The following is a 22,691-nucleotide window of genomic DNA, read 5'->3' as shown; positions in this document are numbered from 1 at the left end:
GATGTCCTCTGTACAGTACATCAGGGATTGATAGAGTATCTCAAAAGAGTAAAAGGAGATGCATGTTAACAAAATGTCCACTACAGTGGACATTTTCAATGGGCTGGGTCCCAGGAGGACGGTATATAACATTTTATTTTAGATATATATACAGTACTGTTTATATATCTCAAAATCTACATACAACCTACACANGACCCTATAAGTGATTTATTTTTTTGCATACAATGTCGTTATTCAAGGGTAATAGACATTTCTCTATAATAATATCAATTGTCAATTTGACCTGTACAGTATACAGTGAGCTTTACATATCTAGTCAATGTCCCCTTTGGCAGATGTCGATTGGTTATTATATGAATGAATACAAATGAACTGTGAATAAGCCCCTCAGTGATTGAGCTGAAACATATATGTTATTTTAATAAAGAAAAAGTCTGATTAAGTCAATTTTTAAGAGTGTTTGTGAATAGTCTCAAATTGATTCTTAGGAGAGAAGTTATTGCCCTTTTAAAAGCAGATATATTAGCAAGTTGAAAGGTATGTGTATGTCTTTTTGGCTCATCAGAGCTGGATTGGTTGTGTAGTAATTCTTCTGGTTTTAAGAATTTTGATTCAAACTAGGTTCAGGGGGCTAATTCCTCCTGGTCCAAGTCCAGACAAGCTAATTGCCTGATAAAAGGCAGATACCAGCAGTGACTATGTCCGTGGCTGTTGAATTGGGTGTCTACAGTAATATGTCTTAAGGACTTTGTTTTGTGTTTACACTACTAACTATAGTGTTTTACTTTATTACGTACCGTCAGTGGTTTTTCTCAGATGTGTTAATCTATGTATGTGAGATGTCCGCTAATGGATGCGCCTTCAGTGCGGAGCAAAACAGAAGCTTATCAATCTTCATTAACGCCAATCCTGATGGGCTGGTGATCTTGACGGTCTACGTTCAGGGGAATCCACCCACCCTAATAAGTAGCTTGCACGCCACGTCGCAGCCGTCATTTCTATAATATAATCTGCACTTCTTCTCGCTTCACCTTACAAGGAGTGGCCCCGCTAGGTGAGACATTTCTCACTTCATGTGTTTAGCTTCCCTTGAGGAACTGTGGTTTTAGCGTATAGTTATACTATTAGTTCTTTTCATTTCTTTCGATTTAAACTACTTGTTTTTGGTTGGTGTTCTCCGTTTCGATGGTCTCATATGGGATATATGAAGTATTCCTTATGTGGTCTTTAGATCAGTTGCTTATTGTCTCGAAAATGTTCGACCAGGGAAACACCAGAACTTGAGACGAGGTAAAGATTGCTGTTTCTGACGTCGGTTAACACTGGGTTTTGGGTCCATGGCGACTGGTTGATGTTGGTCCGGCTCTAGCGACTAGGGTAGCAGATGTTGTCAGCCGCTGGGAACAGCGGGTGACAAAATAGTGTGTATGTTCTGGTGAGGATACCTATGCGCTGCTGACTTGCACAAATGTCCCTTGGTGGAGACACCCTTGAACAAAGGCCCAGGATGTTGAGTCTGTATATGAACCACTTTTGAGTCGATTTGAGCACGTTGTCAAGTTATCTGCGCGGAGGGGTTGTGTTGGCCAAACGCTCTGATCTCGCATTAGGCCCCGTAAGGCAATCGCTTGGGCGCGGAGCAATTTCCTAGGTGGGGAAGAGCCCGGTTGCCTTGGGTACGGTGCTTGTGCCCGGTTCGGTAGGGTGGGATTGTCGTCTCCTAGTGATATTGTTTGAGAAGTTTTTTTGGTCCATACATGACGATAACTCTGTGTTGTGACCTGTCTAGGCGCGAGGGCCGTAAAGCAGCGGACCTGGACTCTATTAGCATAATTCGGGTTTTCTCTGCTTTGTTCTGTCGGGATGGAACACAGCGGGCGGAGGTATAATCTTCAAGTTTTCAAATTGGTGGGTACATGAGCCCAACCACCTTAGTATAAAGGCCAGGTTGGGCTTCAGCGAACCATCTGCTTCTGTGGTGTTTGCCTTCCGGGGAAATATATCTGTATTGCTACGAAGGATGTATCAGAGCTTGGTATTTGTAATTTATTTTCTATGACTTGATCTAGTCTCGTCTGCGATTTGTGCGGAATGCCAGGGCCAGTAAACAGTTGTGCAGTGATTGTCCATTGTGTCGTGCAAGGTTGCTGGGTTTCATTGTCTAGCTCCTTCCAGGGGTTGTCTAAATGGGGTTTGAGTGGGCCTATCTTGGAGTCATGACTGCGCGTTGTGAAGGGTGCCACCATAAAGGGCGATGCATTGACCCTGGAATACAAGGAGGGGGATGGCTGTCTTTGTCGTGAGCGTGTCTGCCAGCGGCAGTTAAAACGGCAGACCGAAGTAGGTGGGTTTTGGGTGTCAGCCCGTCTTATCCTCTTCTGCAAAGCGGCACAATTGGTTCAATGCTTGGTAATAGATAGTCGCAGGTATTACCGTTTTGGGATCGATAGAATGGTTGATAAGGAGCCTCTGTGGTTTATTGGTTTCTTGATGGTCTGGTAGGAGGAAGGGGTGGTTGATGAAGATTGCCACCACTGAGGGACATCTGACAGGAGGTGTGCCCTTTTATTTTGTATATGTGCACCACTCCCTCACACTCTCTGCGATTTTTTGGTGGTCATACTACTGAGGGTATGGGTTGAGCTCGTTTATGGGAGTTTGGTGTTGTGTGGTGGTAGGGAGATGCTCGTGTTTGTTTGTGTCGATTCTTGCGGAATCGTGTTTATCACCTTCTGAGGAGGCCCACTGGTAGTTCAGGATTGTAGCGCGTAGCTGTGTGGCACATAGTGTGGTGGCCCATCTGAGGCCTGAGTGCCGTTGCGCTGGTGGTGTGTGGAGGATAGATTCTGTCCCCGTTCCGCGGGCATCGTTGGGGAGACGGCTGTTTTATTGGGTGTCCCGGGAGGTTATATGGGGGGAGTGGCCCTGTTGGTTGTCCACGGCTTGTCACAGAGTTGGAGGTAATCCTTGCCAGCCCAGTTATCTATGGTGGCGAGCTCAGGTGCGTGGGTAGTCTATGTTGCAGGGTTTTTTTTGATCAGTGTTGTGGTCGCTGTTACCTCGCCACTTGTCTGGCGCGAGAGTTGGGGTAATCGATTAACGATGTGATGGTGGACGCGGTGTACATTGGAGGGACCTGTTAGTGCACCTGTTGTCGCGAGTTGTTGCGGTTCCGTGTCCTACTGTTTTGTTGCTATACGTGGGTGGCGGTTTAGATCGTGTTTGGGTCGCATTGAAAGACCATCTGGACATGATGTAATTTGCTTTTTTGATGCGAAAGAATTAGCCGAATGGCTCGGCCCGTACTGTGAGATCGCGAGGCTGCCATCAGTGACTCACAACCATGTTAGTGGAAAATGGAGTGGGCCAGTGGTCTTGGCGCTCCTTTAGCAGAGAGAGAACAACACATGGTCTTGACCCTACAAAGAGAGACAACATATAGTGGTGCATCACTACACAATACTACGTGCTGTTCGCTTCTCTAGTAGAGTGGAGGAGACGCGCAGCTTCATAAGATTGCAGAGTTTTGCGGTGGCTAGGTGCTATGTGGTACTGGAGAGTAGGCGCAAACCCCCTTGAGCGTTTATATTGTAATTTCTGTCTGAGGATTTGGTGTGTGCGGTAATTGTTGGTTCTTGTCTCTTCAGGAGACATGGTGCTCCTCCTGAGAAAGGTGCGAAGGCGGTTTAATTTAGGTGTGATGGAACTATCCTGCTAAATAATGGAGCTTCAGGGGTAATTTTTATGTGCGCTCGTGTGGAGGTCTCTTTTGCTCCGAGAAGTCGCTCTTTTTCTTCCGGTCGATCCTCCGAGCCGTCATGTACCGATTGCGTTCGGTGAGATGAAGCCACCTTTCCTGCGATGATGTATGCGAGGCTCTCTCTATTGGAGTGCACGTCTACCGTACTGAAAAGTTTGGGGTGCACTCAGTTGGCGCAGTGCCCATTACGCCATTTCCACAAGTGGACATCACTCTCCTGCGCGCCATGGACGCGCGGAGTTTAAGTCTGAGGGCGGCTACCCAGCGCTGAAACTCCCTCAATGTGTAAGGCGTCCCAGTCCCGTACCAACCAGGATGCTGACCGCATGACCCAGTAACCCCGCAGACATGATCTGAAGAGAAACATATTGCGCAGGCGGAATGAAGCGAGGACAAGCTCTGAAAAGCGCTTTCACTCTTTCCGCCTGACAGGCCGGGCTGAAAGGGCACCGAGTTTCAGGTGGTAGACAGGAAGAGTACAAGTCTGGGCTGGGGACAACAATGAGCCTTTTCTGATGTTTTATTATGGAAACCCAGGTCGAGCAGGTGGTTTACGAGGATATTTGTCTGCGTAATGCCGTCCTGTTCCCGACTGGTCGCGAGAAGCAGCCAGTCGTCCAGTGTAGGTTGCCAGGCGAATACCCTGTTTCTAACGGGGCCTATCGCGGCTTCCGTACATCGCACCAAACACTCTTGGACCTTGAGAGACAGACGCGAAGGGAAAGGATCTGTACTTCCGTAACAGGACACCCTGAATGCGACCTCAGATATTTCCTGTGTGGGGTAATATACTGGGGATGGTGGGAAAACGCATCTTTTCAGATCGACTGATGTGACCAGTCCGCTTTGTCGCCCGAGACTAAGCAGAGAAATGTGTGAGTGAGCATTCTGAATTTGTATCTTTTTTTGCGATAGTGGTTCAGAGCTAATCTAGTATGGCCGAATTCCGTTCCCCTCCCCCGTTTGGGAACGAGGAAATAACTTGAGAAATAAAAGCTGCTCTGAACTTGTTCGGCCGGGTATTATAGATATAGCCTTCTTTTCTAGTAGCGAGGAGAAATCTCCTCGCTCCAGAAATGGGGCTGGCCTCTCCCCGGGCATTGTGAACTACAGAACAGAATGCCCGAGAAGCGGAGGGGGGGTGACAGCGAATTGGGAGCTGTAGCCCCGTGGTACTGTCTTGAAAAACCCAAGCAGAATCTGTGAAAGCATCTTCCACCTTGTCGCTTCCTTAAGAGAGCCGGAGATGTCACGTCTCTTGTCCCTCTGATGTCTCTATATGGTTGTGTATGGGGCCCTCTAGTATCTGAAACAGCGCGGTACCCAGGGTTGATAAACCCAGTCCGTCCTGCGCATGCGCGTGGGCGGTGGTGGGCTTCACAGACCCCCATCCTTATTATGCCGCCTTTTTGAGAAAAAAAAAAGAGCGTAATGCTGCTCTCAAAAGAGGGGACCAGGTGCAGACTGTTTATTGTTTGTTATTGGTTTTCTTTTCATTTTTTTTGGACTGCGCCCTCGGCTTGAAGCGCGCCCGGATGCGACAGTGAAAAATGGTTTATTTGAAAAACAATGGTATTTGGTGAACATGGTGGTTTTTTGTGACTTAGGGCAGATAGCAGAAACTCGCTGTCTGCTGGTATTAAGTCCGTTTCCCTTTCTGGCGCGACCTTGAGGATGGCGTTGCGGCATCACTCGAGCGGCGGGAAGATGGGCCCTGGTGGCACCCCAAAAACACATCTGGAGCTTGGGAACAGGGAACTTCCAGCTCTGTCACCGAGGAGAGGGAGAAGAGGCGTGTCCAGGACAGAAAAGAGGCCGCAAAACCGGCCTTCCTATCAACCTCCCGACTGGTGACTGAAAACACTGAGTCGGCTAGACACACAACAAGAAGCTACTGGCCAGACAAAAGATAAATTAAACACACAAGACACAAACTCGTCCTCGTTCCAAGACAAAAATACAAGGGGACAAAAGGGGCGGGCCTGTGGCCCTCGCAAGCCCAAACAGAGAGAGGTAACCAAACAGAGGAACCAAACAGAAGAGGCAACAATTGGGCGAAACAGACAAACAAGAAGACCAAAAAAAGTCGCAAGAGATACAGGAAAACAATTGACCCTTCGGGGGGAAGAAACAAGAGGTGAGGGCCTCGTCTTCCTTCTTTTTTTCGACTCTACACCTTCCGCCTGCAATCGAGACTAAAAGCGGAGCCGAAAAATGACCCTCGGGAAACCGAATAGGCATGTCGAGAACATCCTCATTTTCCCGGTCTGGGAGGTTGGGTCAAGGTTGAGCCACCTGGCTCCTCTCTTGTACCACCATTATGCCCATGACTTTTTACCCGTGCGCTGGACTGCAACAAGCGCTGCACACGGAGGCAAATGGTCCGTGATCGCTACGATCTCGGTCCCACACGGCCGCCAGGTTTGCTCGACAAGGTCCTCGCAGAGCTCCGCCTGGTAAGGCGGTCCAGCAGTGAGGATACTGTTGAGTGGCCCCCTGGCCGGACAACGCTTGCGGCTTTATAGGCCCCGTTCCGTTCTCCGCTGAACTGGAACGTCTGCCTTCACCGGTAGCGTGGCGTTCCTGCTTGGGTCGGAGCCAGCCTCGGTCTGAGTGGGCTTGCCACCACGGTTCCATGGGGCGTATGTGAGGCAGCGGCCGAGCCTCTCCATACCTCGTCACAGTCCAGGGAGGAGGCACCCTGGATTTGGGGCCCTTATTACTGTAGGGGCGGTTCTCCACGAGAAGTCTTTCCCCCCGTAGCCGGATCTGGAGGTCTCCTTGGCCATTTCAGCCATGGGAATGTCAGCTGGACGCCGGCCGCGCGTTGACACACGGCCCTGCAGGTTCCCATGCTCCAGACAGGGCGACGCTGGGGTGAGCGCTATCGCCCGGAGAGCCAGCCATCCGCTCCGGTTTGGGGCAAGCCTGAGCTGATCGAACAACGAAGATTATCATCTTCTTGCTCATCCGACGTCGGACAGGAGGGATCTCCAGAGGCATCCCTCTTTCGTCCTCCATGTAGTCCCAACTCCAAAAGACATCCTTCCGCGGGCGAGACCATGGGTGGAGGTCAGTTGCGGAGCCCAGCGCGTGACACAGGCCGGGGGCTCATTTCCTTGCGCGGACCCGCCCATGTCTGTGATGGCGGCCCGGGCGAATCAGCGGACCATGAGGGGCCGTCCCGTGTCCCGACAGCAGCGTGGCGTGCTAGCCCCGTCGGCGCGGAGGCTTCTTGATGGTGAAAGCGGGCACAATGCCCGCACGAGCCGGGGTTGTCGATGAGCCTCCTGGGCGGTGTTCCACTGCCCGAGGCAGGACGACGGCAGACCTGGTGTGATCTGGTGCGGGGAATCTTCACTCCGTAGACCCCGCAGAGCCGCCCTCCGAGTCCCTGACTCCCTCTGGTGTCGAGGGGAGAGAAAAGCGTCCAATCTGCGTTCGCCGTGGTGACGGCGTGGAGAGATACCCGCTCGCCCGCACTCATAACAGCGTACGTTGCTCGTGAGGAAAAAAATTTTTTAGTTTACAACCTGTCGTAATCCGCGAGAAAAAATGCGAATCCGGTGTGGTATGGATTTTATTCTCAAAGAATATTAACTAAGGTGTGTTGATAATACCTTTTTATCTTCTTCTCCTCTGGTGTGAGAGAGAAGAAAAAAGAAAAAAACGTGTCCTCTGCTAAGCTGTGGTGTGTGGTCAGATGAAGTGAGAAGCAAGCCTAGCTAGCAAACAGGTGTGCTTACTAGCTGGAAAAATCAACAAACTTATATCTATTATGTCCGAAGGAAAAGTAACGACGACGAGGGTAGATTAAACAGTCTTCTCTGCGAAGCAGAAAAGTAGCCGGCGAGCGCCCGTCGACCGAAAGTTAGCTTTGGGTTCAGTCTGTGGACCGTTAAGCTAGCCCTGCTACCGATCTATCGAGATGTGCTCTGAAGCGAGAAGAGGTGTTTGAATGACGCTGCGACGTGGCGCAAGCTACTTATAGGGTGGGTGGATTCCCTGACGCTGACGTTAAGATCACCAGCCAATCAGGATTGGCGTAATGAGATTGATGCTTCTGTTTGCTCCGCGATGAGGCGCATCCCATAGTGAGACATCGAACGGAGTGTTATGAATGAGAACAGATATGGTATAATCTTTTTAGATTTTTTAAATAGCAATGCAGTAAAAGAACGTAGAATGTTGTACAGTGTCTCAGGGGTAACTTCACTCAAATGTCTACGGTTACAGTAGTACTATAGACATCCACAAACAAATCTTGGATATAACGCCATAAGTTATAACTCTAACAACATGAAACACTGCTGAGGACTGAGATTTTATTTTACTATGAGCAGCTTCAAAAACTGCACTTTCAAAGTAATAAACTACTGCAGAGTCAGGTTTATGTCGGCTCCAGCTGAGACATGGAGCTATAAGAGTTCACTGTGTGACACTCACTTCTCCTATTTCTCTTCTCTGGAGGACGGAGAGATAAGTATTCTGCACCAGGTCTGGTCATGAGCGAGTGGTTTGATGAGCCAAATGGTTAGCAGAAGACAGCCAATTTACAGGCCAGTGTGCATGGTGGACGTGACCAGCAGTGTCTCAGCGGTGCATCAGTTACCTGCCACTCAACATAGTCTAACATCAGGAAGTCAACACTACGCATCCTGACTCATTCTGTCTGCCTCTCTGTGGCTGTCTGTCTCCACATGAACACTTTCTTTTCTGCCTGGTATTACGTTCACTTTGCTGCTTGAGAGCTGCTGATGTTCAACTATCAGATACAAACAAATCTTTCCTGCCTCCTCCTTTTGTCTGGATATGCTTTTTATGTGAATTAGACATGTTAAATCTAACAGTGATGTCCTGCATCTCATTTAAATCTGAGAGCACATATTTCAGTTATTATCTATACATCCAGCAGGTGCACCCGACAGCAAGCAGTTGATCCGCTCTGTCACTCATCCACTCACTTGTTGTGACCATGCATTACGCTCCACTCACAAACTCATTTTCACACCATAGTACCATGAGCATCAAAGCTTGTGAGCGGTGTGGCAAGTGTTTTTTATATAAGTGGTTCTCTTCATCTTCTCTATATCGCTAGAGGTGTAAAGCGAGATGACCCACTGAAAAGACTACCTGCGGGCGTGAAACTCACTTTATTAAAACGTATCAACATCACTGTTCCAAAGTGAATATAATGAAAGTATTCTGGTTGTCTTGGAATTCAATTATATTCAAGTTTTTAGTTGCATAGTCAACATTTCACACTGGTAAATCCAGGTTATGCGTACCAGACAGATGATATGCTTCTAAACAGCTCTACATAAAAACAAAGTCCTACCTCTTTCACAGGAGCGTCCCAGGTATCCAGTCCCAGAGCAGTCGCACACATAGCGGTTCCAGCCCTCTCTACAGACCCCATTGTTTTGGCAAGGGTTGCTCAAACACTGTTTGGGAGGCTCCTTGGAGCAGGAGGGCTTGACCCCGGCTGCCTTCTGGACCTCGGCCAGGCGCCGGATATCCTTACTCTGTCCGTCAATGAATAGATCCCGGATGCAGCCCACGTAGCCGTAGTTCAGTAGTGCTGTCCACACCTCAGTGGGGAACACCAGCCCCATTTTGTTCTCTGGCAGACCCCCGAGGTAGAGATTCTCATCCAAGTCCAGGATCTCACTTTCTCCAGGGGCTGTGTAGGCAGTACGGAGGGTGTTGATAGAAATGGTACCTAAACAAAATTGGAAAAATGTACATATGTTTATTTTGCCTTTTTTAAACAACCCTTTCGGTTATTCAAGTGATTAACACATTATAACCCCTGGTGACTGTAGATGTTTAAAAACACTATCTCCCCTGCAGGAACACAAACATGTATGGAAGCCCCAATTAAAGACGGTTTGATGAAGAAATTAGCTTAATTGGTGTTATCCATCTGGACAAGGTCGGGATTTTCTTCATTTACAATGACTGATGAGTGTTGATAAGACACATTCATCATGGGACAGCTAGTCTATTAGTAGCCTAATCTAGGATCCCTAAGAGTATCCTCTCCATTTTCCTTGGATTTCCCATTATAAATCTCCTTTATCTATAAAGCAGTGGTTATAAAAAAGAAAGGAGAAGGGAAGAAAAATCGTTACCCCTTCTTTTATTTCAGCCAACAAAACAAATACAAAGAAACATCATAGCCATCTTTTTGAACTTGATTAACGGACTGCAGGCTGTTTTTTTCACCCTGTCTCTCCCTCTGTTTAGCTCTCCAACACATAAACCTGCAGTGAGAGTTTGTGTGTTTCCCCACCATGATTTATCGCTCTCATTCAGGTTTAATTCTCGATCTGGAGCACGGTAAACAACAGCGGACATGACTGGACTGTAAAGCTGTGGAAAGGAAGGCCTTGCTGTGGGACTCAGACCCGGTGATTAATTTGTATATGGATCTGTTTCTCTCAGTGCAGGAGCCATTGTGGACCTTTAATTAATGGTGGCTGCCTCCACTGCCCGCATCCTCATCCAGTAATCTATATACCGTGCTGAGGATCGGCACAGACAGAGGGAGAGTCATAGAGAAATAGTAGGCTAAGGATGCTCAAAAATAGAATAGCCATGAAGTTATAATTTGCATTTTGAGTGGCAGATACATGCCATGGCAGATATGAAGGAGCCATTGGCTGATTGCCTCGGGCTAAATGTCAGGGACCGAACTGCTTGCTACAGTATGTGGTAGAAAAGTGCAGCTTTTAAGTTGTTCTTTTAGTTAAAGTGTTTATATTGGGAAAGAAGCCCTAAGCCACACATGAAGTTTCAGCAGGGCTGCCTGGCACATTTAAGAGACACATTAGACATGAAATGGGGCCTTTCACATTTCATTACAGCTACCATTAGCATGCATGATTGTACATATCACAATTAATTGCACGTATGATAAATATCTGCATCTGTTTTCAATTAGAGGACACGTTCATTGTGTTTTTTTTTCCTTTTTCAAACTGTTAAAATCTTAAACACTGCAAAAAAAGAAAAAAGAACACTAAGTTAATAATAACCCTGGTTATGCAATTTCTTTATAGCCAAGGTGAGCCAGCCTCATTGTAGAGGTGCTTGAGAGAGACAGCTAAGGACTTAGTGCACAATGATTAACCTGGTCCCACTAACATGTTCCAACTCTTTTCTCAGGGTCTTGGCCCTCGGCATCTGTTTCAGCACTTTCCTGCCGCCACCCACTTCCCCCGCTCTCTAGCCACAGCTGTTGTGACTACCAAGCTTTGCACACTTGGCACAGGCCACCCGTCACACAGCCAGAACAGCTCCCTTCAGGTTATCGCTAACGAGCTCAGTACATCAAACTCATTAGCGAGGAAACTTTTCTCTGAGTAGAGCAGGTGCCCGGCTGAAGAATGAGGATCAGCGTGGATAGCGTGAATCAAGATGGAAGATCTCCCCATTCAACACATAATGGCCGTGGTACAAAAAGATCCATTGTTTGTAAAGTAAACACTTTCTAATCCTCTTCTTTAAATCCCATGGCATTGGTACCTAAATGTAAGTGTTTTTATAGTTGTTTACAGCAAACAAGGATGCCATAGACTCTATAAGCATTACATTAATGCACACAATGTTCAAATATTGTTCAAATATTGCTTACTATACATGTTTCATATTCTATAATTCACTACATTATATTTTGCTGTAAATTACTTCTTTACTTTATTGTATTGCTATCTATATTTGTTTACTGTGTTCTTAATATAGTTCGCTATCTGTGTACTTTTTGGATTTTTTGTTTTATATTTGATGTATGCACCATGACATCAAGTCAAATTCCTCGTACGTGTGAACCTACCTGGCAATAAACCCGTTTCTGATTCTGATAAGACTACAGTATTCATGTCTGTCTAAATTGATATAAGTGGGAGACAAGAGAAGGTTGTCAGCATCTTTCAGGCTTCTGCTCAGAGTGTTCTGCTCACTTGTCACAGTCCTGTAGAAAGTGTGTAAACAGTCAAGAAGTCGGAAGGCACTATATAATCCCATGGGGACATGTGCCATCACCAGGCTAGAAGCATAGGAACCATATGACATACAGTATGCACACAGTGCAGGACGGACTATGTTTGGAACAGTTGTCATAGCCAAGAGGGAGACAAAGGCAGTGTCTCTGTGAACGCTGCAGAGCATAAAAGAGGAGGAGATGGATACAGAACAAGATGGGAACATGGAGATAAAGATGTCTGGAGAGAAGATGAGGGAGGGGTATATGATATCAGATAAGAAAGCAGATGAGGGAAGTTGCAGCAGCAAGTCATATCTAGAGAAGCAAGCACAGGGCCACACATACAGCTAAGGTGGGTTGATTAAAATGACGATGCAGGCGTTAAATGAGAATGTTGACAAAGACCAGCATTCCACGACACTCTAAAACCCATCGACCACATTTCTGTTCTCCCCTTCTTTCTCGGTGTCCTGAGTGCTACTCCATCATCAAATCTGAAGCCAGAGTTCCAAAGGACATCTCAGATCTCTCTCATACTTTTTCTGCATCAGCAGCACGGCTCAACTTGGCAGGATGTCCCCTAACCCCACTCACACATCCCCAAAACATGGCAGACAGGGGATTACTACAATCCAGTTAGGGCGATACGGCCAAATCTCTCTATGTGATTGGATTCTCTGTAGAGCTTGCGAGTGGGCTGTGGGGATGGAAGGGATGTGTTGTCTGTATCTCTGCCTATGTGTCTGTTTGTGTACAGTATGTGTGTGCATGTTTGTGTGTGCCCTGGCAGGAAGTGGGGCTTCAACAGAGAAATGTCCGTGTAATGTCTCTGATGAGTGACCCACAGCACTCGCGGCCCAGGAGCCCTCACTTAAAAGCAGAGTGTATCTCAGCGTCTCTAATGCATTGAGGTTAGAAGATGCTGTCTGAGAGCGAGAGTCCATTTACAGTTTGCTTCCTGCAGGAAGAGCCGGCTAAACTAAATAGGGCAGGGATCGTTATCAGGCACTGTCACGGCTACACGAAGAGCAGCTCATGGAGGACCCGGCAGCAGCTGATGTCCGGCTGTTGATTTTCATTTTTGAGCGATGCATTTGGAGTTGTGTTTTAATAAAACATCTGACACCGATGAAAAGCAGAGCATACCGCATGTTTTGTGACTCGCACTCTTGTAAGACTAGTGAGTACTTTTCTTATGTTTTTAAATTATCTTATTTCTATAAATCATTAAAACAGTAGTACTAATTAGAGCTGGGGTGTAAAAGTGCCGACACAAGCCAAGCTAAGGTTATGTCGTAGGAGGGACAGGGCTTTTTCTACTGAGCTTCACATGTGGACTATAGTGAAATAACATGTTGACAGAGATGGACCATCCTCCTTCAGGCTTTTATAAAGGTTACAAATTGTTTAGAGCATGACCTAGAATATCATTCCATCAAAATATTACTTTATCTTTTTTTTTGTCCATGAAGTAAATGTTACTAATGTTAAAAAACAAATATATTAAAATCTGCATTCAGAAAGCTGTTAGGATAATGTCTAAATAACTAGATAGTCACAAAACTGCTATGTAATGCACCGTTATAGTAACCTGTGGGAATGGAGATTTCATGAGGCCTTTACAGTAAAAAGGAACTGACAAATTATAAATGGTATCATTTAAAAGTGCCATACACACATCATTACACATCCTTAATAAAATAGCTTTTTGCAGTTTATAGATATTTTATATATTTAAGGACTTCATATTTGCAGAATTAAATGGACTTATGTTTAGTAGGGTCAGCATAGGTAAAGTTCATAATTTGTAACACTTTGTGAGTGCACTGTGTAGTAATCTCACCATCTTGTTACTAAGTCATCATAATACAGACCTTTTTATGTCCCATTTACAAGCTAGTATGCAAGAGCTGATGCCTTAGACTTTAGGAAAGGGAGAAAAGTTATTTTGAAATGTCATTAGTGCACAGCTCAGCACTGTGCAGTAACTGTCTCAGGCCTGGGAGAGACCACCTCCTGTTTCCATGGAAACTTGGGCAGGGTAGACAGAGAGAACAGCGAGAAAAGATGTTCGATAGCTTTTGTGTGTGCGCACATGTTTGTGTGTGGGGGTGGATGATGGAGGTTACTCGAAAGATAATGAACACAATCTAATTTAGACACCGTTTCTTATCGCTTGGTCTACGGTAACTAAATGTTGTTGATTTATGTTATTTGAGAAGTCACCCACAGCTCTTTGTTGCCCAAATGTGTTAAGCTGAATCAAATCAACACAGCACTGTAAATTATAGTGTTCAGCTAACTCAGAGTATTTGAGCTTATCTTTTTTTTTTAAAATACCTTCAATGATTTGTGCAGTCAGATGTAGAATTATTTAAAATAACACATGGATGTGCTATAGCTATTCTAACAAAGTATACAGCTCAATTTAGACCACAGCCCAGTATTGCTTTGAGGGGTAATGAAACAGTAAATCTAATTTCCACCTCTTGAGATGGAGTGGAAAATATGGTCAAGGGGTATACAGTATCTAATTTGCAGCATGACATTGCGAGGCCTTGGCTCTAAGCACAGACTAACAAATTGCTGCTTAGATAAGCAAATCAACAGCGACCAGAGGGGAGCAACTCTGAGCTTAGAGGACACAACAGGAGAGGGGGCAACATATTTGTGTGGCAAATTTTACTCTGGAATCGTAATCTATGACGCACGGTACCACCCTGTGAAGTTAGTGTCCTCAAAATATTTTATATTGTATGTCCTGATTCTGAACGGTTTAAAATAAGCATCCAGTGCAAATCTATCATTAAGCGAAACATCTCTGTCAATGTGCATGTCCTTCACACAAAGAGCAGGTCATCGGATCTACTTCACGCTTAGCGGGTACATTGCTGGGGGACCAGAGTAGTGCAAAGTTCAATGTGGTGCAATTTGGCCAGCTGTTGGCGCTATAAAAAATTATTTTACATTTTTAACTTTTAAAAAGCAAGTCTAAGAAATTATGATTCCTTTTTTCCTGGAAACTGTGGGCAAAGACACATCTATATACAGTATAAGCCTATTTAGCACATGTATCACTCTTTTGCCATTCTGAATTAGGTCAAAATCTTTTTTTTATGGTGTTTCTTCCTACAGCTTAGAGTATTGTCCTCAAATTAGGTTGAAAACATAATTGGAACAAGCTGGTTTTCATAGTGTTGATCATCCATACAGTTTCGCTATAGCTGACCTTAAAAGTTTGCTCGATTGCTGTTCGATTATATTACTATAAGCCGTGCCGGCTTATAGTAATATAATCGAAGGAATAACCGTAAGCTACTGCATAGCTCAAGAACCGTTCGTCCAATTGACTTTAAACTTGGCAGGAGTATTGCAGAGGAAGTATTGCAGGAAGTATTGCAGAGTGCAGAGTACTGCACTGAAAATGTTAGAAGTTAATCGGATGAGCTGGTCTTGTGAATTCTGCAAGCTGCACTTAAAGAGCCAAAGCTACTGCATGGGTCAAAACTGAATGGGTAACAACGATGTAGTAGCAGAAGCCCTGTTACAGTGCATATTGTTAGGCTTGTGATTGTAGTAATAGACGGAAAAGTTACCTGATCTGCCATCTCGCTGGAAGTCCACATGGTACCACTCGCCGTCATTGACCTTTTTATTGACTGCCCTTGTCTTGGTGGTCCCTGAGCCCATGTCCAGCAGCAGGTACAGGTGGCCATCCAGCATCTCAATGGCGAAGAAGTCCACCTTGAGAATCTGGGGATTCTTGGAATCCTTCGGCGGCTGTTTGGGCTTGCCGTGGCTGAAGAGGAGAAGGCCGTTGGGCTCTGTGGTGCGGAAGTCGAAGGAGATGGAGCCCGTCTTTTTAGCGTTCCACTTATTGAGGACAATAAAGGACTCTGGCGTCTCGAATGTGATGGGGTCCAGAGTGGCCACATTCTCGCACTTGAACGCCACAGTACCATGGACCTTCATCTTGGGATCACCCTGCTTCGCCATCCTGGACAGCTCAAGCCTCACATCATTGTTTTTGTACACAACCTGAATTAAGAGTAGAAAAGGGAAAGTGAGGAACTGCGTTTAAGTGGCACCAATTGTCGTTTACATCACCCTGCACAAAATATAGTATTCTGGTTGGGTGAAGTGTTGAGACCTCTATTTTGACTTTTGCTTGTGTGTCGACTAAAAGAAGAGATAGTCTCAATTTAAAAAAGGTAAAGGGGAGGGTAAAAAAATGTTGATCAGGTACAGTAGCTTCTCCTGGAATTGTGTGTGAAACTTCAGATACAAGTGATACATCAAAACTGCTTCCTTCTTTGCATGTGTGAAGTAAAATGCTGATTAAGGCCCCAGTTGAAGCCTGTTATTAGAATAAATGTGTGCTGAAAATAAAAAATGACTGACATTTGCTTTGCATATTTCTATGAAGAATGTCTTTTATCAAAAGCAGTTTGTATTCTCAGACACTGTAGACAAGTTAGAAAGGGTTTGGCATTAGAGTGCTTTATTTAATGAAGTGCATTAGTGATGTGACCTTTGAGAGGCTGAACACTGTAGAGGTAAGACATAAGTGACAGACAGTGGCAGCCTATTATAAAAAAGGAACCACCTCATTAAAATACCAATTAACCATGAATGACAACTATTATCATATGGAACAGTGCAGACCGATTTCCCAACCTGATCACATTTAATTAGCATTTGTCTAGCTCATCAACTCTATTTTTCTATGAAACTTGTGAAAATCCTGTGTGACTCGTAAATGCACCCAAAAAGGCATGATACATTTGGTTTCATAAACTGTAGGATTACATTTCAAAACATCTCTAAATCAAACAATAAGCTGCATTGTGTGTGAGGGGAACGGCATGATGCACTATGTGGAAATCAAACAGGTTTATAACTGTAATTGGCAACAATCTAACAAAAATGAATTAGCAATAACTTTGTCATTATCCAATATCCGTAATGAAAGAGGACCTTGATCAATTGAGCTGAAATAGCAGGTATCCCTCTGTCTAATTTACATTTGGTGAAACTAATTAACATTTTGGTGTGTAAAAGATTGTCACTAAAACATCAGTTGTGTTAGAAATACTTACTACAAAAACACACTTACAAACATGAAGTGATTGAATTCAATGTGTCAATCAGTTCCTGAAGAAAATGCTATGAAGAAATGGACTTTAAAAGACAAAGCTGTCAATAGTATGCCAGGCAGACTATCCCCAGGGGGCAGAAGCAGAGTCAATTATCTCTTTCACACCGCTCCAGCACTGCTAATGGGTAGATAAGGTTATCAAGTGACGGATAGCCCAATTATGGTCAGCATGCATATATATTTACATAACAAAAGAGACATAATGGTAAATCTATTGCTTGCAACGGGACAAATCAAATGAGTTACAGCTGTGGAAAACTCTGGCCGTGTTCTTTATCTGTTGTCATGCTAAGCGCTCACCTGAAAACAGGGACACCTCCGATGGGATTGCATGTGCATGGAGCATTATGTTTATCACTGAGCCAGATCTACTGTGTCTAACTGTTCAGGTAGATTGAGCTCACTGCCGTGCACAGATTTAGGTAAGCTCAGGCTTATGTCCTTGTTAATGCTTTGTGACTGACTATATCAGACTGTATTCATATGCACTGGGGAAAAAATAAAGTTGAAAAACAGAGGCTTTTATTCCGACATCTTTATCCATTCTCTTTAAAAAAAAGTCTGAAACAGAGACAAATGGAACGGTTTAAATATTCCATTAGAATAGAATAATAAGAAAAAGATAATCCAATTAGAATCTCCTGACACAAGAAATAAAGAGTAATGAATAAAAGGTTGATATCTCTGCATGGTGGACCTTAGTTATGTAGACTAAAGGTGCAACAGACACAGCCGAATACATTTTTTATACCCAAGACAAAGGGCACCTTTCAGAGTCAAAGGCGCTTTGGTCTGAGCTACAACTGCTGCTGCGCTAGTACTGCTGCACTAATTTGTCATCAAGCTATGTGCTGTGACAACTGAGCAATTACTGCACCACCGTTTGTTTTGCCATCAGAACCAACAGGCAGGCGTGGCGGCTCAGACTGGAATCTGCACACAAATACAACAACAAGCCGCTTCGAATCATGCCATCAATCACAGCCTGCAGCACATGCTGTTAAACCACCGCTCATATGTTATGACATACACAGAAGATGACCTGGAACAGGGCTTCTATAGAAACCAAAAGGCTCCATGACAGTCTGTCAGTGCAATTAATATATCAAATAAAAAAACATTTACGTGAGCTCAACTAACCTTATGATTGAGAGTATTTCGGCCTTGTCTCTTCTTTTTTTTATAACGCTAATAACAATGAAATGATCCTAGTGGCAAACTACAGGGGAATTCTGTATATCCCACAACTCTTTGCGCCATAATACATTGACATTAGGATAGTGAGAGCAGCCGCTGTGCTTAAGCTGACCAAGAAAAGTGAGGACAGCTCAGTGGGGAGAGACCAGGCTTAGGGTAGACCATTTCCAATCCCTTTGTCACCACATCTTCAGCAGCTCAGAGACATGTACAGTAGTTAACTAAGATACTATCCTTCAGAACCAGACCTCTAATGAGCTGTACATGGCGTGGGGACATGTGGTCCACGCCCTGCCTGCTCATTAAAGGGAGCTTCTTCAGACATCTATGAGACATTTGCTAAGGACAACAGTCTGCGCTTGAGGTGAGTGGGACAAAATGTAGGACACTAGAGAGAGAAGAGAACAAAACATAAGGATGCTTTTCAAACTAAAAGTTGAAATAAATGGATTATTAATTTTGCAGTACTTAAGATATGTTTCTGCCAGACATCTTTATAAATACAAGGCATCTCCTAAAGTAAATGCTTAAGGTCAGAATGCCTTATCAACCAGCCAACAATATAAACACTATTGTGTAATGACCTCTTTTGCCTCATCTGGGAGACGTACATTTAATCTTCACACATTAGCCAAGTGCACCAGGTTGCTTCTGCACCTTTTCTTCAAGTGAGGGTGAGGGTTAAATCTTAGTTGCTAATTTCTAGAACAAGATACATTTGCTACAGTAAACACAAAATTTTATGGTAATAAGGTAAGCCATTAGGCAAGTAGCCTACGATAACATCAGTCTGGTACCTCAGTCCCCAGTGGAAGAATAGTGAGGTGTTTAGTGTGTCAGTTGGCTGACTGCTCATGAAAATTCAACTGCCTGATCTCAGGATCACTGCTCTTCTTTGAAGTGCACCTGAAGGAGCCGTATGAAGTCTGTGCTAAATTCCACTCTAAGACTGTTCTTTATGTGCAGCTGTGTGGTACACCAGACACCTCGGTGTGAAGTTGTGTGTGTGGGTGTGTGTGTGTGTGTGTGTGTGTGTGTGTGTGTGTGTGTGTGTGTGTGTGTGTGTGTGTGTGTGTGTGTGTGTGTGTGTGTGTGTGTGTGTGTGTGTGTGTGTGTGTGTGTGTGTGTGTGTGTGTGCACAATCTTGTGTGTTACATTATGAGTGCACTGAGGGGGAGGTAGAGGCATAATAAAGTTTGTGTGAGAAACAAACTAAAGCAAAGAGTAAAGGAGGAGACAGGGTCAGTGTGTGGGTGGAATGGCCTGTTTTGGAGTCCTGAGGTGAAGCCAGTCATATCCTGAACACCCACCAGCGTCAGAGAGTACACAGAAGCAGTGTTTACCTCCTTGAGGCATCCCATGAAGTTGTTGCTGACTGGAGATCCAGGCAGGTCAGCTGTGCTAGGACTCCCTCCAACATAGAAGAAGTCGTCAGAGCCTAGCATGGTGTAGTCTTCCTGTGTATATCCCGTGGTGGTCAGAATCCCATCCACGGATATTGTCACCTAGACAACCAAGCACAGGGAAAAGACACACTATACTCAGACAGCCTAAGTAGTGCAAACTCACTGCCTTTCCTTCTTGTCGTCTATTGAAGACTTCCTTACTTTTCTTAACCCATTTTCATGTCTGTTTTTATTGTCTTTTTTCTTGTTTTTATTATTATTTTGTCCAGTTTGATTAGTTGGAAGACTGCAAGCCTTCAAAAGAATGCTATTCTAGTTAGAGTGTTAGTGAAGTGCACATTTTTTATACAGTGTTAGTATTGCCCCGACAGCAACGTAAATGTTATTTAGCAGACACAAAAATGGTGTTAGTAGAATGTTATCTAGGTTAGTTAAATCATTAATCAAATATTAGTACATCCAGCAGTTCTACAAAATAAATCAGAAAGTGCTACTTGGTTAGAAAGGGAGCACATGCTATGATGAGCACAATCACCGTTTAGTATAGTCAATGACTTAGGGTTTAAGAGAAACATGAAACATGAATGCATTTGTGTTTTCTTTTTGATTACAAGCAAAACAAAAAGAAAATGATTGAATGGGATACCGGGAGTCAATATTTTAACACTTGCCATAACGTCAGAAGCATGCAGAAGCGTAGGGACACTGAGATATACGTAAGAATTCACCAGGGAAGCACCAAAGACGAACAAAACTTAACTTTCACATTTATGTTGACTAATGGGCACTGTGACAATTGCAACACATAGTCAAAGTGCATGCCATGCAAAGTGAATGGGGGTTCAACTGGCTGAGCCAAAGAGCATCAGGCCAGCCAGACAGGAGAGGGTCCTCATTATTAACCACAGCTTGATGCAAAAGGCTCGAAATGATGCTCCTAAAAAGGTGGATTAAACAGAGTTGGACAGGAAACAAGTGAAATAAAGAGGGTGAAACCAATGAATGAACCAAGAAATTAAAAAGGATTTGAAAAGTAAGCAAAAGAGTACCAACCGCAATTTCCCTTTTTTGTAAATGACGTCTACAATAAAAATAAAGAAAGAAAGAAACACACGGCAAACCCAAACTAAGAAACAATTAGAATGATATCTACCGAACAATGTAGTTTGTTTACCATAGCGTGTCCAATGCCTGAGTGCTTTGTGGAAAAGGGGGGAGAAAGGAAATTAAAAACTGTGAACAGAATAACGATTGTTACTCAAATAATATATGATGGTCAATACTGTTAGTACATTGTTGAACGGTAAAAACCATACTGGTTAGTAGATGACACATTCCATGAATGATGTTAGTTTGTTTCCAAAGCATGTTAGTAACATAGAGAAAGAAGGGCAAAATAAGTTTAACAAGAAAAAAGCAGACTAAGGAAATAACAATATAGCTCCACAGGAGGTGCCAGAGCTCAACCAGTGACTCCCTATGTACCTCATGGTGTTCTTGCACCATGTTTTTTTATGTAACCCAACCTCCTTACCAAAGTCCTGACAAAAGGTTATGATTGACAGACTAAATGGTATATAAGAAATAATACCTAAAGCACATCAGTTGACCCTCTTTTAGAAAGTCCCATGTTCAAGACCATTATGACACATGTATATTTTATATATTATTTTAGGCTGGAGACCAATCCAGGGTATCAGACTTCCCGTCGCTCGTACAGTACTGTACCTCCATTTGGTCTTATTGATGAACTTTAGGATCACTTTACTGCAATGAGACAAAGCAAAGAACACCCTGATACAGAATGAGGAGAATGGCCATTTGGATTCCCCCAAAGAGCATGCATTCAATATGCATGGTCGTCCTTCACTATTTGAATACAGTGAATGTTCAGGCTGGCTAAATCCTTAGGGTTGCCAATGTTCAATCTTCTGGTTGTGCAGAAGGAGAAGCTTAGTGCTGAGGTGAAGAGAAACATTTCCCACCAGATGAGCAGGAACAATGTTATTTAGGACAAAATAATCAGTTTGATACTGTAGGGTAAATAAATAAGTGTTTGATGTCTATTAAATGCATTATTCCTGTTTGTCAGGCAAACTTGAAAAGCTTATATTTAAAAAGTAACAATGTATGGGAGACATTACAAATCTTTGCTTCCACTTACTGTATCTAACCTCACCCTGATTTAACGGACATAACCCTGCCTATTATTCTGTAGCTGATTTACATTTGCTTAATCAATGAATATGGCAAATGTTTGCAGATTTTCTTTCGTCAATATAACTGTGGGGTTAAGACACCAGTGGGAGAATGGTTTTCATATCATTCAGTTAAGACAGCACGGAAAAAGGAGTTGCTGCTGCTGCAGTAATCTCGTACTCTGGATTTAGAAAATCTGAACTATTGCAGAAAGGATTCTGCTAGATTTTACAGGGCCACAAGTTAATGGTGGGTTAGGTAATTCACTTCAGAAACACTTTTTGTTATATTCCATGGAATGCTCTTAACATCCCGATAGCAATGAATATATTAAATGCTTTGACAATAAATACATACAAATATTTAATCTGTGGAAGCCGTGGCGCTGTAAAAAGCACGACCAATCATCTGAGCCGGCCCGGCTAAAATAACTGGATGGCCTACCTGCCTGTCAGCCTTCCATCTTCCATCTGTGCACAAACTTATCTCGTGCCCTCATTGGTCATGTGCGCGTTCGTGTGTGTTGGAGGAGGGGCTCTGTAAGGAAGTCTGAAGGAAGGGGCAGATTTTTTTCGGCTGCGTTCTTTTCAAATTCTAGTGCACTCGAGCTGGTTTCTCAATTCTTACCTATACCTTTAACTATTTTTAGGGTGTAGCTATATGTTTTATTTATTTCAAAGTGGGCCCATTTTAATAATATTTATTTTCCTTCGAATGTGCAGAGGACTCCCCAAGTGCTGTGTTTAATTATTTTAAAGTAGGCCTGTATATTATTTTAATTCTCCTTATAGGAGTTCTTTGTTTCTTAGTAGAGGTTAACAGTTTTATATAATGTAATAAATAGCCTAATAAATGAAAAACAACTGTAGTTTGTGTCTGATATAACAATAAATACAACTTTATTAGCTATCAAGCTATGAAATATGTTTTGCGGCTCCAGACAAAAAAATGTTTTGGAAAAAGCAGCAAAATTGCTCTTTT

At 43.9% G+C, this 22,691-nt stretch overlaps 2 protein-coding genes across 2 annotated transcripts in view; one reads left to right on the top strand and one right to left on the bottom strand.

Annotated features, from left to right (window-relative positions):
• Window positions 1–22,691, bottom strand: part of LOC104952680 (neurexin-1-like) — a 379,092-nt gene that overhangs the window by 226,373 nt on the left and 130,028 nt on the right. The window contains exons 7-10 of the mRNA XM_010779550.1: window positions 20,686–20,709; window positions 19,449–19,610; window positions 15,347–15,788; window positions 9,102–9,485 (exon numbers count right to left, since the gene is read on the bottom strand). Coding sequence (XP_010777852.1) covers window positions 9,102–9,485; window positions 15,347–15,788; window positions 19,449–19,610; window positions 20,686–20,709 — 1,012 coding nt within the window. The remainder of the gene's footprint in view (window positions 1–9,101; window positions 9,486–15,346; window positions 15,789–19,448; window positions 19,611–20,685; window positions 20,710–22,691) is intronic.
• Window positions 10,972–22,691, top strand: part of LOC104949591 (mediator of RNA polymerase II transcription subunit 15-like) — a 22,360-nt gene continuing 10,640 nt past the window's right edge. Inside the window, exons 1-2 of the mRNA XM_010775974.1 lie at window positions 10,972–10,980; window positions 17,134–17,139. The gene's annotated coding sequence lies outside the window, so the exon portion shown is untranslated. The remainder of the gene's footprint in view (window positions 10,981–17,133; window positions 17,140–22,691) is intronic.

This window comes from Notothenia coriiceps, unplaced genomic scaffold, assembly GCF_000735185.1.
Source record: "Notothenia coriiceps isolate Sejong01 unplaced genomic scaffold, NC01 NC01_scaffold00000339, whole genome shotgun sequence".
In the NCBI taxonomy this organism is placed as follows: domain Eukaryota; kingdom Metazoa; phylum Chordata; class Actinopteri; order Perciformes; family Nototheniidae; genus Notothenia; species Notothenia coriiceps.
The sequence above is the reverse complement of the archived record's forward strand: the minus strand, read 5'-3'. Positions and strand labels throughout refer to the sequence as shown.